The sequence below is a fragment of the Hydra viridissima genome, unplaced genomic scaffold (genome assembly GCF_058129835.1).
Source record: "Hydra viridissima isolate aposymbiotic clone 2 unplaced genomic scaffold, HvirCarnegie_v1 scaffold_2, whole genome shotgun sequence".
NCBI lineage: Eukaryota > Metazoa > Cnidaria > Hydrozoa > Anthoathecata > Hydridae > Hydra > Hydra viridissima.
In genome coordinates, this window is record NW_028324301.1 from 9,126,952 (window position 1) to 9,140,942 (window position 13,991).

Consider the following 13,991-nt stretch of genomic DNA (forward strand, 5'->3'; position numbering starts at 1 on the left):
CGAGCTCTATGCAGATGCATTAACAATTCACTAACTAAAAACTTGCTCAACTGGAGTGAATAGGCCAGACCACAAAAAATCTTTTAAAATGTGCTTAAACGTGTGATTTTTAAGTGTAATTTTTTCTAGTGTCTTTAAGAGTTGGAATTTATTTATTGTAAGAGAGGCAGGAAAGTTGTATTCTTTTCAGATAAATGTTCTTTTTTTGCAGTATTTTTTTTAATATTAACTTAAGACATCTCAGATGATCAAATTTTAAATAAAATATAAATAACATCATGAACAATATAATACTATAAAAACTATCAGATAAAATTTTTTATTGATATGCAATGTAATATCTTATGTCTTAATTGATATCTTAAAAATAAGAAATCAATCAACAGCATTACATTGCATATCAATAAATATCACGTATCAATTGTTTCTTTGAAGGTTTAAATTGCTTCTTTGTTAGTTTAAAGAAACAGTTGAAAGACATTTTAAAGCTAAAATATTTCTAAATACCCTAAAATAACAGTTTTTTTTTACAAAAAATTTTTAAAGATTTTAATTTAGAACAAAATTTGTTTCAATATATGGAAAATTGAAATAACTGATACTTCCAACTTTGTTCTAAATTAAAATCTTCAAATTAAAAAAGATTAAATGTTCAAAACCAAACTGGGAAAAAAATTAGAACCATAACAATAATATGGAAACTTAAACATTTTTCATCATAGTTGACTGTAACAACAATATAATAAACTTTAACAGCACCCTTAAGGACAAGAACTTAATACTCGAGGCCAAGGTCTGCAAATATTGCTTTTATTTGACTGTATATCTGGAAAACAAGCACATACTTTGCATTGTTTAAGAAGGCTATGTCTGTCATTCCGTTTTTCTTCAATTTGTCTTTCCTGTAAAAAAAAAAAAAAAAAAAAAAAAAAAAAACTTAAATACTACCCACAATTTGATTCTGATAAAAGTATTAATAAAGATGCATTAGATCAAATTTATTGAGTATACCTTGGAAGATTTTTTCTTTTCCATTGAACTTTCGTCTTTTAAAATGACATTTAATAGCTTCTTTACTTCTTTAATGTCTGCATCCTGAAAGATAACTTAATTGAAACCAAACAAAGCAACAGTAACAAAGCACAAATATTTAATTTCTTCATGAACTTCATGAACAAAAACCCGAGTTAGTTTCAAAACCCTGCAAATGCTTCACCTTCTCATCAGCATTAGTTTTTAAAACTTTTACTTCTAACCGCCACTTGTCCAACTCAGCAGAATCCTGATCTATTTCCTTAATAGATAAAAAAAGTGTTACAGAAAGTCTTTTGAGCAATTAAATTTTTTCAGTAATATATTTGAACATCACCATCAAACAATAGTTAACCTTGAGCAGTTTATTTTCTTCAGCTTTTAACTTTTCTATTTCTTCTTCACTATCTTTCAGTTTTTTACTTAATTTTTTCATTTGTTCTGTGTGGTCACATGACTTTAAATAATCAATCTAAATAAAAAAAAAGAGAAAATTCAAGGTATTAAAAACAAGGTATTGTTCAACTTTAACACTTCCATTATGAGTTTTTAAAATAATATTCAAAATGACCCAGAGTCATACCTGATTTTGCAATTTCCCTTCTTGTTTTTGAAACTGTAGTATTTTTTCAGTTTTCTCTTGTTGTGCAACTAATTGTGTTTTTTCGTATTGTCTGAAAAGTAGTTATAGTTTATAAAATCCATTTCTAAGTATCTGTATCTTATTGTATATTAGTAAATTGTTAAATAATTCTTCTCACCTTATATTTTCCACACCAATTAGTTCACAAAAAGAAGCAAATATCTGTGATGAATACAAAAAGATAAAATACAAAGCAACATATGCGATGACTTTCTCATAAACGCAGCAATCTACATAAATTTTTTTTACATAGATTTCTGTAGTTAAGTATAACTGTATATATATCATTTTTGATATTTATACTGGCATATTTAAGCTAAATACATGGACATATGTAGCTTTGAAATAGAAAAAAAAGCTAGCATTTTAAAAAGTTCATCTTAACAGATTTAATTACCTGATCTTCAACAACATTCTTTTCTTTCTCTATTTTTTTCACTTCTTTTTCACGTTTACTAACTAAATCTGTGAAGTTCACTATGTCGGGCTACATATGCATATGAAAAAAAAAAGAGGATAAAAACATAATATTCCCATGGGAATTATTATAGTAATAGCATACTAATGATGTAATAAAAAAGTTGATACCAAAGAAGTATCATAGTGCCTTGCAGCATTTAAATTAATATCATTAAGTTTTAATGAATGGAATGTATAAAATATTTTAGTACTGCATTACTTTTCCATTGCTGAAAGAATTTATTTCAAATTTATTGACAAATTTTGCAGAACCAATGTCAATTTACTTGAAGATTTAAATTTAATTTTATGACAATTAGATTTTCAAGTAAATTGACATTAAATCTTGCAGAATATCATTAAATTTTTTTAAAAAAGATTTAAACGCCAGGCAAGTAGTGCAGTCTCTATGTATTTTAAAATATTTTTTATTCAAAACAAAAATATAATTTAAGTATTAGTGGTTAGTATTTCCATTATTAATGAAAAAAATACAAACTTATGTAGCCTAATTAAAGTTCATAAAATTTTTTAATACTTAATTACAACATCAAAATTTAATGCTTTAAGTTGCAGTGCCACTAAATGCTGTAAGGCAATATGGTAACCAAAAAAAAAGTAGAGGAATTATTTATCTGATCTCAAGAGCTTCTTTCTTACTTGAATCTCTTCTATTTTTGAAGTAATAACTTCCATTTCACGTTCATTTCGAGCCATTGTTTGGTTTTCCTAGAGATATTATAACAGTTAGAAATATAAACAAATGCTCTTATAAAAAAATACCATTTATACTGCAACAAGCAAAATACCTACATTCAAGTGGTGCAAGTCAACAAGTGCACAAATATGAATGACTTTTTCACTTGGATCATTTTAACTATTATTATCTTATATCATTTTTTAAGTCATTTGATTATTCCAATTAAACAACAGATAGAAAACTTACGATGGTCTCTTTATCTCGCTTAGTCCATTTTAGTTTTGCCTCAAGACCTTGAATAAGAGACCTCAATTCTAAAAGCCCTGGAGCTTTTCGCCTTTCTCCTTGCAATTTTTTTAATTCAACTTGATATTCATCACGCTTTTGTTTTAACTGATCAATCTTCTTTGAATCCCAGCGCTTAGCTCGTATTTTAACAGCGCTAAACAATTGTTATATGAAAGTTTTTTATCTTCATTAATTGCTTATTAGGGTAATCATTTCTATATATAAAAATGTTACCCCAATCCACCAGATATGACTCCTGATTTTTCAAACATAGTGCCATCAATTGAAACAGTTCTTCTTCGCTCTGAACCACGAAAAGCAACTTGGCGTGCTTCTTCTGCTGTGTCACATACCAAAGAGTTTGCACAAGAAAATTGTAAGGCTTTCTAAAAAACATTTAAAAAACATGAAAAGGTCATAAAAGTGCTGAAAGAATTAGAAACAAAAATTTCACCTACAACATTTTTATCTTATTATTTCATTCCTTAATTTACTAAAGCTGTTTAAATGAACTTTTTAAAATTACTTTCTAAACAAAAAATTTAAACTAGTAAAAGTATACTTTTATGCAAGAGGGATCATATTTAATGACATCAATCACTAGCTTAGCTGAGCCCCCAATCTCACGCAATTGTTCATTCGTTGATTTGATCTTCAAGGTGTCAAGAGGCATAAATGTTTCACGATGCAAGCTCTAGATAATCATCACCATTTATTCTTTTTTTTTAATGAAATATATTGTTAGGTTACTTGTAAAACCTTTAGCCTAGCTTACAAAGTTTTTCAGAAAACAATTAAAACCACTCTGAAACATCTAATTTTAGTAAACACAGCAGTTTGCATTTCATACACTAGGTGTTGAATTCTAATTAGTCAGTACTTAGAAGATTTGAAAAAGTAAAAATATACTACTTTATTTTAATTTTTTTCTTTATTTAAAATTCAAGCAGTAGAATTATCATTTAATGATAATTCTAGCATTTGGTTTTAAGTGTTGATTAATACTTTTATGATTTTGAATCTAAAAACCACAAAAACTAAATAATCTTTAAAAATCAAAAAAAAAAACAAAAAAAAAAAAAAACAATTGTTGTATAAGATTTTAGATTTAATCAAATAAATTAAAAAAAAAAAAAAAAATTGAAAAAAATTATAAAATAATAAACTTAAATAATGACTATCTGTTGAATTATGAATTCAATAATTGTTTGAAAATATGTTCATTTACCTGTTCTTTCATATACTGAACACACTCTCTACCAGTTTTCTCAGTATCAACAACTATACCATCCATATATTTACCAAGTACTTTAGTAATTGCAATTGCATACCTTCATAGATTTATAGAAAAGTAGATTAAGTTTTTAAAGCAATCAAAAACATTTACATATAAATTAAATGATTACAAAATTTAGAATATATTATCCACTTCCACTCTTTAATGTCAAGCTTTTTAAGTTCATTGCAATCATTAAAATATACAACTATAGAATACTTTAAAAAAGCCTCATATTTTACCCAAATCTTAACTTCTTAACTATGAATGGAAACAGACTCGGTAGGCTGTATTTAATTAGTTAAAAGAACTGTCTTAATATATTAGATAACTAATCCTTTCATCTCTGAAAATCATTTCATCTCTTTGATAGTTCAATTATAAAAAAAAATTAAAAAAAATTAAATGAAACAAACTTTTTTTTGCTCATGCAAGTTGCAAAAAAAAAAGAAGTTTTAAATATCACTGTACAAGAATGAAAAAAAGAAGTTTTAAATATCACTGTACAAGAATGAAAAAAAGAAGTTTTAAATATCACTGTACAAGAATGAAAAAAAGAAGTTTTAAATATCACTGTACAAGAATGAAAAAAAGAAGTTTTAAATATCACTGTACAAGAATGAAAAAAAGAAGTTTTAAATATCACTGTACAAGAATGAAAAAAAGAAGTTTTAAATATCACTGTACAAGAATGAAAAAGGAGTTCTTTTCCAGAGAAGAACAGATATTAGACTACACATTGAAAAAAACAATCATTGAATGATTCAATGTCATTATGACAATATAGAAATTTAAAAGTTGAAGATTTAATATATTTTTTAAATGGTAATAATGAAATGGAATAGATTAATCTGTTACTCCTGCTATAGCTTAAAGGATCTAATTACAAAAGATCAAGCAAGATTACAAAGGTTTATGTTATCTAAACATATGCTGTATTTTACAGTCATTGCAATTTTATGTTTGAGATCACAACTAACACAACTAACTACTTTCATAAAACAAAGATAATGATATTAAAAAAATCAATCATATGTTAAAACAATTTTTTACCTCTTATGGACAGGTTCACAAAGATCGACAAGCCTACCATAAACACCAGGATAAAGTTCTTTAAGCTTCTTAACAGTTTCAGCTCTTTCTTGTGATCTTGCATCTTCATTTTTGTCAGCTTTTGCTTCCCCTAATTCTACTTCAACTCCTTCTAACTGAGCATTTATCTGATTATATTGCTGATTTGCATCACTAAAACAGAGAATTAAAACTAAACATTTCAAAAAGCTAAAATATGATTTTATGATATTACAAATAGGTTGCATAGATGTTTTACATCCCTGTTTAACTGGACATTAAAAAAGAAAACAACAGTATAAGAAAACAAAGCAAAATTAGGGAAGTTTCTTTGCTTAAAATTTGCCAAAAATTTTTCTTCCTGGAGAAACTTACTTAACACTTTTGTCAAGATTATTATACTGATCATTAAGCTCACTCGACTTTGCTTCATTTGTCCTAAAGAGGAAAATAAGAACTTTTTATGTTAATTAGAGTTTATAAAAGAAACAATCTTTATTTAAGAAAAAAAATGACTTAATAAGAACATCTCAAGAGTTCATAAAAAACCATCACTCTTTTATCTGAAATTTTTTTTTTTAACATAAATTACTTTTCTATTATTTACATTTATATGGTATTGTTATTTCAGTGAAAATATTTATTGCTTTCATATTATTTCTTTAGTTATTAATGTCACAAAATATAATACAGAAAATACTTTAAAGGTGATATGAACTTTACTATATAAACAGAACTATAAAAACTATGAGAAAATTACATGATATAATCACAACAGTCTTTGACTCGTTGTTGTAGCTGGATCCGTTCCTCTTTGAGTTCTTTTAATCGAGATTCAAAATTTTGTTTTCGCTGATTTAATTGATGCAAATTTTCAATATCACTTTTCTGTTCACGATTAATCTAAGAAAGGAAACAAAGAAACCACTATTCAATACTTAATATAGCTAATACCAGACTCTTTAAAGGAGATATTTAATTGCAACCAAATATTTACATACTATTTGACTGCATTACAAAAAGTTAACAAACAGTTAAAACTTGTTGACAGAATTTTTAACACATTTTTTTAGGAATTAATACTTTTAATGAAATACACTGGAAAATTAAGGTTAATGGTATCTTAAAGAATCAACTTACTTTATCAAGCCTAGTTTGCACTGCACTTGTCTCTTTACCAGCTTTTTCTTTCAATTGATTGTACTCTGCCATCTATTTTCATAAATCAAAATTTCTTTTATGACATTATTATAACTAGTGGTTGCAATCCTGAGAAAATATTTCATAATCCTGAGATCCCAGGATTGTCAGAAAATTATTTCTTAGATGTTCATTTTCTCTATATTTTTCAGAAAGTTTAAAGGAAATTCTAAGTATTTGCTACTTTTAATTTTAATGAAATTACTGTTAAAATATTGTTAGAAATTTTGCTTGATGTCAGGCTCTTTTGTTTAATTATTGGATGCTTAATTACTTTCTAATTACAAAATCAAAATAAAAGTTTCTGCAAATACAATACTTTTTTTTATTCATTATTAAAAAAATATATATTTAAATCAAAAATTAAATAACCATGCTGTATACAGATTTTTTGATCAAAAGTAATTCATCTGTTTGGAAACATTTTCTACAGGATGAAAAGAACAGACAGCTATGTGTAAATTGCTAGACTGTAAAAAGATTTTAAAAGTTGGTGGTGGTTAAAGGAAAAGTCTCTGTATACATACACACTTGTTGTCAATTAAAGTCACAAATGCAACCTCTACCAATTTTACCAGAGCAAGCTCATTAGATAACCATAAACAAAGAAATATTAACCACAAACAGAATACTTTTTGATTTTGGAATCAAAATTAAAATCACTCCTGTTCAACTTACTTGCCTAAAAGTGTCGATGGGCTTTCATTTAATGTAATTTGCTTTTCAAAAAATTTACATGCCCTTACTGCTATCAGATTCAGAAATCTGCCAACATCAGTTAACACAACTCAAGGCCATGTTGTAGAGTACATCAAAAAAAAAAATAAGTAAGGTTTAATTCATTGAATTGAAGAGAAAATAGAAAGCAGAATTTGTGGTCAGAGATTTTGTTTGTCTTTTGACAAATGGTTGTCATATAAAATCATTGTTGCATGAATATTAAAGTTCAGGTTTAGTGGAAACAACAGGGTAAATGCCAGCAGAAAGTGGTTTTAATTATTTGAGAAAAACTACTAAGCCACTATAGTAGTTACAGAAAGACCTTAGGGTGATTTACAAAAGCGGATCATTTTAAAATACAAATGCTATTGGCTTTTTCTATTCCTTTTGGCATGGTTTTAAATTACAAGAAATTTCAAAGTAATCAGACAATATTCTGAACTGCCTTAACAAGGTCAAAATTATAGAATTTTAGCCAACTTTTGTCAACATTGTCAATTAATAATAAAGGATTAAACAGCATACCAAGTTTGAAAAAAGAACAGACAACTGCTTTGTCCTTTCAATTAGCAAATTTCATATTAACATATTTTTTTACTAGTCACAACTGTATTCAGAATCCCTAAGAAATTTATGCTTCTTAAGTTTCAGAAGCACTTGCAATAGCATTCGACAGTTTGAAACAAAATCTGTTTCTTCTAGATATGTTTTTTTTTAGAGCAGAATTGAAAGCAAGGGCAATTGTTCACTCTGCACAATCATTCACTACTTTAGTGTCATCACAGATTTCTCTATACTCTAGTAACTTTGAACCTTGGGCCAGTTTTTCACATCTTCTTCAAAGAACAAAGTATTTAACAGCAGTGCATCAAGGAAGAAACAGAAAAGTCAGATGAAAGAATCAAGAGTCTTTATGTATAGATATCTGGTAAGATACTTGGCAAAAATAGATTATGCTGAGGTTATTGAATGGAGCACCACTGGAGTTTCAGGATCAACCATGATGGAAAGCACCAGAAACATATACATGTTTTCCCTAAGGAAGATTAGAATTAATTCCAATCATTCTCCATAATCTTCTCTCAGTAGATGCCCTGTTTTTACCTTCTGAATGCCCTGTACAAAATTCAGTGTCTCTACCTTCAACATTTTGAGTTCTAAACTGGCACAGCCATCATCACTTACTGATCACCTTGAGGCCAATATTCTTTCAATATTGCAAAACAGTAAAACATATTGACTGGATGTAGGGCTGAATATCAATTTAAAAGTTTGTCCAACTAACACCTCATAGTGTTCTATTCAGGCAACTTGAGTTGAATGCTGTTGTATCAAACAATATTCCAACAATTTCGACTCTTAACTTCCAGTCATTAAAATGACAGCGGTCTGTGCAACTAGATCATTTGTCCCTTGAGTGACTTGGTATGGCAAGAAGTTTTTCAACCTCATTTCACTAAACAACAATGACAGCTTAATCTTCTTTCTCAAATTCACAAGATAAGCTGAAAAAGTTTTCCATTGAGATGATTGATCAATGGCCCATCAGTAGAAAAAGCACCAACTACACTTGCTGAGTGTTGAAGACATTTTTTCGTCCTGCTCTTGCAAATCTACTGACAGTTGAAACCTAAATATGTATTCAACATCATATGCCTGTGCTGAAGTTAAGATGTAAGTCATTTTCCTTGTATGATCTAATTCAGACACAGGATTTAGTGGAATAATATATGAAGAATTAACCTTGGTCTGCTTAGAAGTCGACTTTAAAATATTCAATCAGACTGCTATTTTCATTCTACTGCATGTATTTATGATATGATGAAACTCTAAATTTTCTTTTAGAGTTCTTTATTATTTAATGAGCTAAATATAAATAAGAAATAAAATGACTTTAATTAAAAGTTTATTAACAAAAAAGGTAATAATTAATAGGCAAGTCAAGATAATTCATGTACAAACTACAGTTAATTTTAAACAATGTACTCTCAGAAGACATTAAACCAGAAGTTTAAGATTATTGAGACAGTATTAAATTTATTCCGATTTCAATCAATATTGGCATTTATGTTCTATTAACCAGAAGGAACAAAATAAAGCAAAGAGCATTTGATATTGATGAAACTTGAATTTTTCTTACAGAACATGAATCACCTTAATGGACCTAGTATCATTTAAAAAGTTGGAAAGCTGCTGGTTACTAATCAACAATAACATTTTGTCTACAGTATACAATTTGTAAAAATAAAATTTTTTATCAAAAGAAAGAATTGGCTACAAGTTTGAAGATTCTGACTTTCACAAGGAAAAGGAGTGTAAGGACAATTTACTGAATTACAACGATGAAAATAAAAGATTTCAGTGTGATCTAACTAAAAAAAGGTAATAAAAACAAATATTTTAAGGATCACCTACCAAGAATGACATCTTACAAAGGCTGAAGTTGGAGAATAAGTATCTCTAATAATGGACTGAAAGATAAGGTAAAGGAGCCTTCTATCACTACTTAAACAACTTTATTAATTAAAAAATTGTATAAAAAAAAGCATTATTTGATTTATTTTATAGGTCAATCACATGATGAAGCAATAATATTATCAGAGATTCTTACAACTTTAGTTAACATCAAAGCATTCCACTAATGCACCTTGATGTTAGGCTGCTAGCCTGTATACAGCCAAGATTGCAATAAATTTTGTTGAACAAAAAAGAAGATGGAGACAAAAGCATATACAAGAAAATGCATGCAGCATTAATGCTTTGCATGCAAGAATACTGAATGAAGATGGTCAAAACAATCTACATGTTGAGGGAGGAATAACTACGATGCCTTTTTTATTTAAATGTGAAAAACCTTTTTCCAACAGTGATTATTTAGAAAGAACTCATTCATTTTTATTGATTGTGAAACCAAAACAGTTTCTAATATTTAGCATAAATATTAGAAACTGTTTTGGTGACAAAACTTTAGACTACTTGTGCTTCATGAAATCATATTTCAAAACACAAAAAAATGTATTTCATTATTGCAAAAAATTATTTTCTTACATTATTGTTGCAACAATAAATTGCTTTTCATTTAATAAACATTTTTTTAAATCATTTTTTATCATGGTTTTTATCAATCATTTTTTATCATGGTTTTTATTAGTGGATTCCAAGATTCATAATTTTCAATCCCATAATCCTAAGATTGAAAAACACTCCCAGCATTGCCCTAATTATTATTTGTTACTTAACTACAACTTAAATAAAAAAGTATTGAAAGATTTGGGAAAATCCTTTGCTTAGCAAAAACTTTACATATTAGAAAATTAGAAAAAGTCTACTTGTAAAACCATTAAAGCAAACTTCAATTTCTTTAAAAAATTACCTGAGAGCCAATCAGCTGTAAACTTTGCCCCTGACTTTCTCCCTCTATTTCTTGCTGAAATGCTTTTGCTAATTTCTGTATTTCAACAAGTGCTTTTTCCAAATCTCTAATCTACATTTTAGAAAATGTATTAAAAAAAAAAAAAAAAAAAAACTTTAACAAAAACAATAAAATACAGAGCAATCTAATGATATTTAACTTTTATGAACATTACCTCCTCCTTTTGTTTGTCAGCATTCTTCTTATGTTTAATGTATGCATTACTAAAAAAAGGAATCAGTTTTTAATAATTTTGGTGAAAAGCGTTACTTTATAACTACTGTTTTAGTGTAACATTTTTGAATTTAAAGCAAAATTTGTAAAAGTAATGTAATATTTGCAAATTATAAAAGATTATAAAAGATGTAATTATGAAATAAAGACATTTTAACATGAAAGAAGTATTTCATAATATTTGAAAAGAAAAAGACTTTTGAACAATATAAAAAAAAAAAATAAATAAAAAAAAAAAATACTTTGCATCCTCCATCTTCCTAATTTCATGTTGAGTCATCTGCTTTGCTTTTAAGTACATTGGTTGTTTTTTGCTTAACTCAGCTTCTTTATCTGAAACATTCTTATCTTTAAGTGCAATTTCTCGAGCTAGCTTTCCACTTTCACTTTTTTTAAGCTTTAATTGTGTCTCAACAGTTGCTTTGCGTGATTTCTATGTATTTTACACATAAGAAAAAATGTAATTATGTTAAATATTCTTCAAAAATATATTCTTATGTTTATATAAAACTCAACACAACTTAAAAAAAAAAACAACTTATTAATATTATCATATATAAAATATTGTCTATTTTAAATTCTTGAGTTGCAATTTTACGCTATTTTATGTCTATTTACCTTGCAGATGTCAAAAAAAATGTTTTTTTTTGGGGACTATCAACTCTTTTGTGTGATAAGTTTGAAACTATATGCATGCAACATCAATTTATAGATGCATTTGTATTCTTTTTCAGTGCATATAAACCATAAATTAAATAATAAATGTAATTATATATGTTACTTTTTATTAACTTACTATTTTTTCTAACTCTTTATTATGTTCTTTTAATTCTATCTCAAAATTTTTTAAGTCTTGTTCAGCATAGTAGAGTTTGAAAAGTTGAGACTGAAGCTTTGCATCAGACTATGTAAAAGTATAAAAAGATACCAATCAATATATACAGCATTAGCATAAATATTTCTATTATTTAAAAATAAATAAAAAAACAAGCTTAAAATTTTAAATTTACCCAAATATGAAGTAAAACTTAGCACCAACAAAGTAATCATCTTACTAAGTCTTGCTTAAGCTTTTGGTATTTTTCAGCCTCATCTTTTTCTGCTCTAGCCTCTTTTCGTTCTGCATTAATACCCTATTATAAAATAAATATACTAAAAAGACTTTGATTCTAATCACAGCCTAAAATATGCATTAGAAAAAAGGAATTTTTTTAAAACTTGATTTATTAGGTTATTTTAATCCATTATTTTAAAACCATGAATAACAATATTGCCGGCTTGAGATTTACATGTTGATGTAATCTTTAAAACCTTAGATACTTCTAATCCTTTAAAGATAGAAATAGTTAATTATATACCTTTTTTAAAAAATTCAGATCAGAAGCATATCATTTCATTTAAAATATTTTATTTTTGATAATGTTCTATAAGTTCTAATTGTCGCAGAATAGCATTTTTTTAGTTGGAAAACAACTGGATTATTACTTTCTTTTTATTTAATGAAAAAGTTGTATCCTCTTCTGCTGTTAGCATTGCTTGTTTTTTCTTCTCATACTCTTCGATTAACTCGCCTGACCTAAAAAGTTTAAGACACCAAATCTGTTATCATAAATTTATTTAACTTAAAATTCAAATTCTCAGAAAAAATTAGCTTAATCCATACCTACCCACTAATTTTTTCAAACATAGCTGTTCTTTCTTTTGGAGTTTTCATAGCTATTGATTCCACTGCTCCCTACAACAAAAACTATATCATTACTTTAAACTGATCAGTAAAAACTTAAGCAATAGGCTATTCCATGTTTTTTGACATTTCAATTAATTTAGTAAGTTATATATATATATATATATGAATATATAAGTAATTTATTTTTTAACTTTTGTTTTTCTAACTCTTTTTTGTAAAAGAAAAAAAAAATAACAAAAAATATTTGTAATAAAAAAAACTTTTTTGAGCAAATATTTTTAAAAAAAAAAAAGAAATTCACCCCATTAGATAGTAGACAGCAGAAATATATTAATGATTCTACAAACATTACTAAATCATAACTATATACCTGGAAAACTAGAAAGTTTTTTGCTTTAATTAGAATCCCTATGTCTTCAAGTGCAGTATGATAGTCTTTACTTGCAACTGTTTTTCCATTTATACGATACTCTGTACCAGACCCAACAATTCTATGTAATAGAGTAAAAATTAGTGGTAAATTTTAAACAAAGTTTCAAAAAATAAAATCAAGTAAATATATTGGTATAAAATTTTCTAAAAGTATTTAAATTTTTTTGAAATTAACTATTTTTCCATAAATTTGAAAGATTTAAGGAAAAACATCTAATTTTAAAAACATGCATGGTTTTCTTTTTTGAGAAAAATGATTTTACAGAATTTTTTATTTTGTTATTTTATTCAATGCATTTAATTATTATGGCTCATTATAAATTATCTGAATCAGTTTTCATCTAGCTATATTTTTAGCAATTCATATTAAGTGAATAGATAATCACTTTCTTCTCAAATTTTCAACTAATTTATATTGTATATAAAGTTTGAAAAAATTTACAATAAAACTTGCAAATAAAAGTTCATTTTCACTTTATTTTTTATATTTTTACTTTCTAGAAAAAACTGTCTCCTTTTTTTCTCCATCTTCAATGAAATCAATGTAGTGTGCTGACACTTGAGCTGTTGCTGACACAGGCTGCTTGATTGGTGCTCCATGAATAAGATCCTATTTAAAAATGAAAATAAAAATTATCTATATTTTTTTAATTAAAACCCTATGTTTTGAGCTAAGTTCAGTTAAATTTTGACTAAATTAGAAGTACTGAAAAGAACATGACTTCAAAAACTGAAAAAAACTGTAAAAAAACAACAACACAGAATCACAATTTCATATCAGTATAAAATGTAACTAGCAGCACAATTAAATCTGGAGATGGTTGAGAGATTCAGTGT

The 13,991-nt window shown here is 26.7% G+C and overlaps 1 protein-coding gene across 2 annotated transcripts in view; it reads right to left on the minus strand.

Annotated features, from left to right (window-relative positions):
* Window positions 1-13,991, minus strand: part of LOC145182106 (structural maintenance of chromosomes protein 1A-like) — a 30,175-nt gene that overhangs the window by 8,892 nt on the left and 7,292 nt on the right. The window contains exons 3-27 of one of the 2 annotated variants that reach the window (XM_090080595.1): window positions 13,649-13,764; window positions 13,093-13,213; window positions 12,703-12,770; window positions 12,521-12,611; window positions 12,091-12,168; window positions 11,832-11,939; window positions 11,278-11,468; window positions 10,977-11,025; window positions 10,763-10,873; window positions 6,610-6,681; window positions 6,230-6,372; window positions 5,845-5,907; window positions 5,452-5,643; window positions 4,351-4,453; window positions 3,685-3,816; window positions 3,357-3,508; window positions 3,081-3,276; window positions 2,795-2,863; window positions 2,073-2,162; window positions 1,794-1,837; window positions 1,616-1,706; window positions 1,388-1,504; window positions 1,217-1,294; window positions 1,012-1,095; window positions 846-902 (exon numbers count right to left, since the gene is read on the minus strand). In XM_090080595.1, the coding sequence (XP_089936721.1) occupies window positions 846-902; window positions 1,012-1,095; window positions 1,217-1,294; window positions 1,388-1,504; window positions 1,616-1,706; window positions 1,794-1,837; window positions 2,073-2,162; window positions 2,795-2,863; window positions 3,081-3,276; window positions 3,357-3,508; window positions 3,685-3,816; window positions 4,351-4,453; window positions 5,452-5,643; window positions 5,845-5,907; window positions 6,230-6,372; window positions 6,610-6,681; window positions 10,763-10,873; window positions 10,977-11,025; window positions 11,278-11,468; window positions 11,832-11,939; window positions 12,091-12,168; window positions 12,521-12,611; window positions 12,703-12,770; window positions 13,093-13,213; window positions 13,649-13,764 (2,616 nt within the window). Of the gene's footprint in view, window positions 1-845; window positions 903-1,011; window positions 1,096-1,216; window positions 1,295-1,387; window positions 1,505-1,615; window positions 1,707-1,793; window positions 1,838-2,072; window positions 2,163-2,794; window positions 2,864-3,080; window positions 3,277-3,356; window positions 3,509-3,684; window positions 3,817-4,350; window positions 4,454-5,451; window positions 5,644-5,844; window positions 5,908-6,229; window positions 6,373-6,609; window positions 6,682-10,762; window positions 10,874-10,976; window positions 11,026-11,277; window positions 11,469-11,831; window positions 11,940-12,045; window positions 12,169-12,520; window positions 12,612-12,702; window positions 12,771-13,092; window positions 13,214-13,648; window positions 13,765-13,991 lie in introns of both variants that reach the window. The other variant, XM_090080596.1, reaches the window with a different exon arrangement.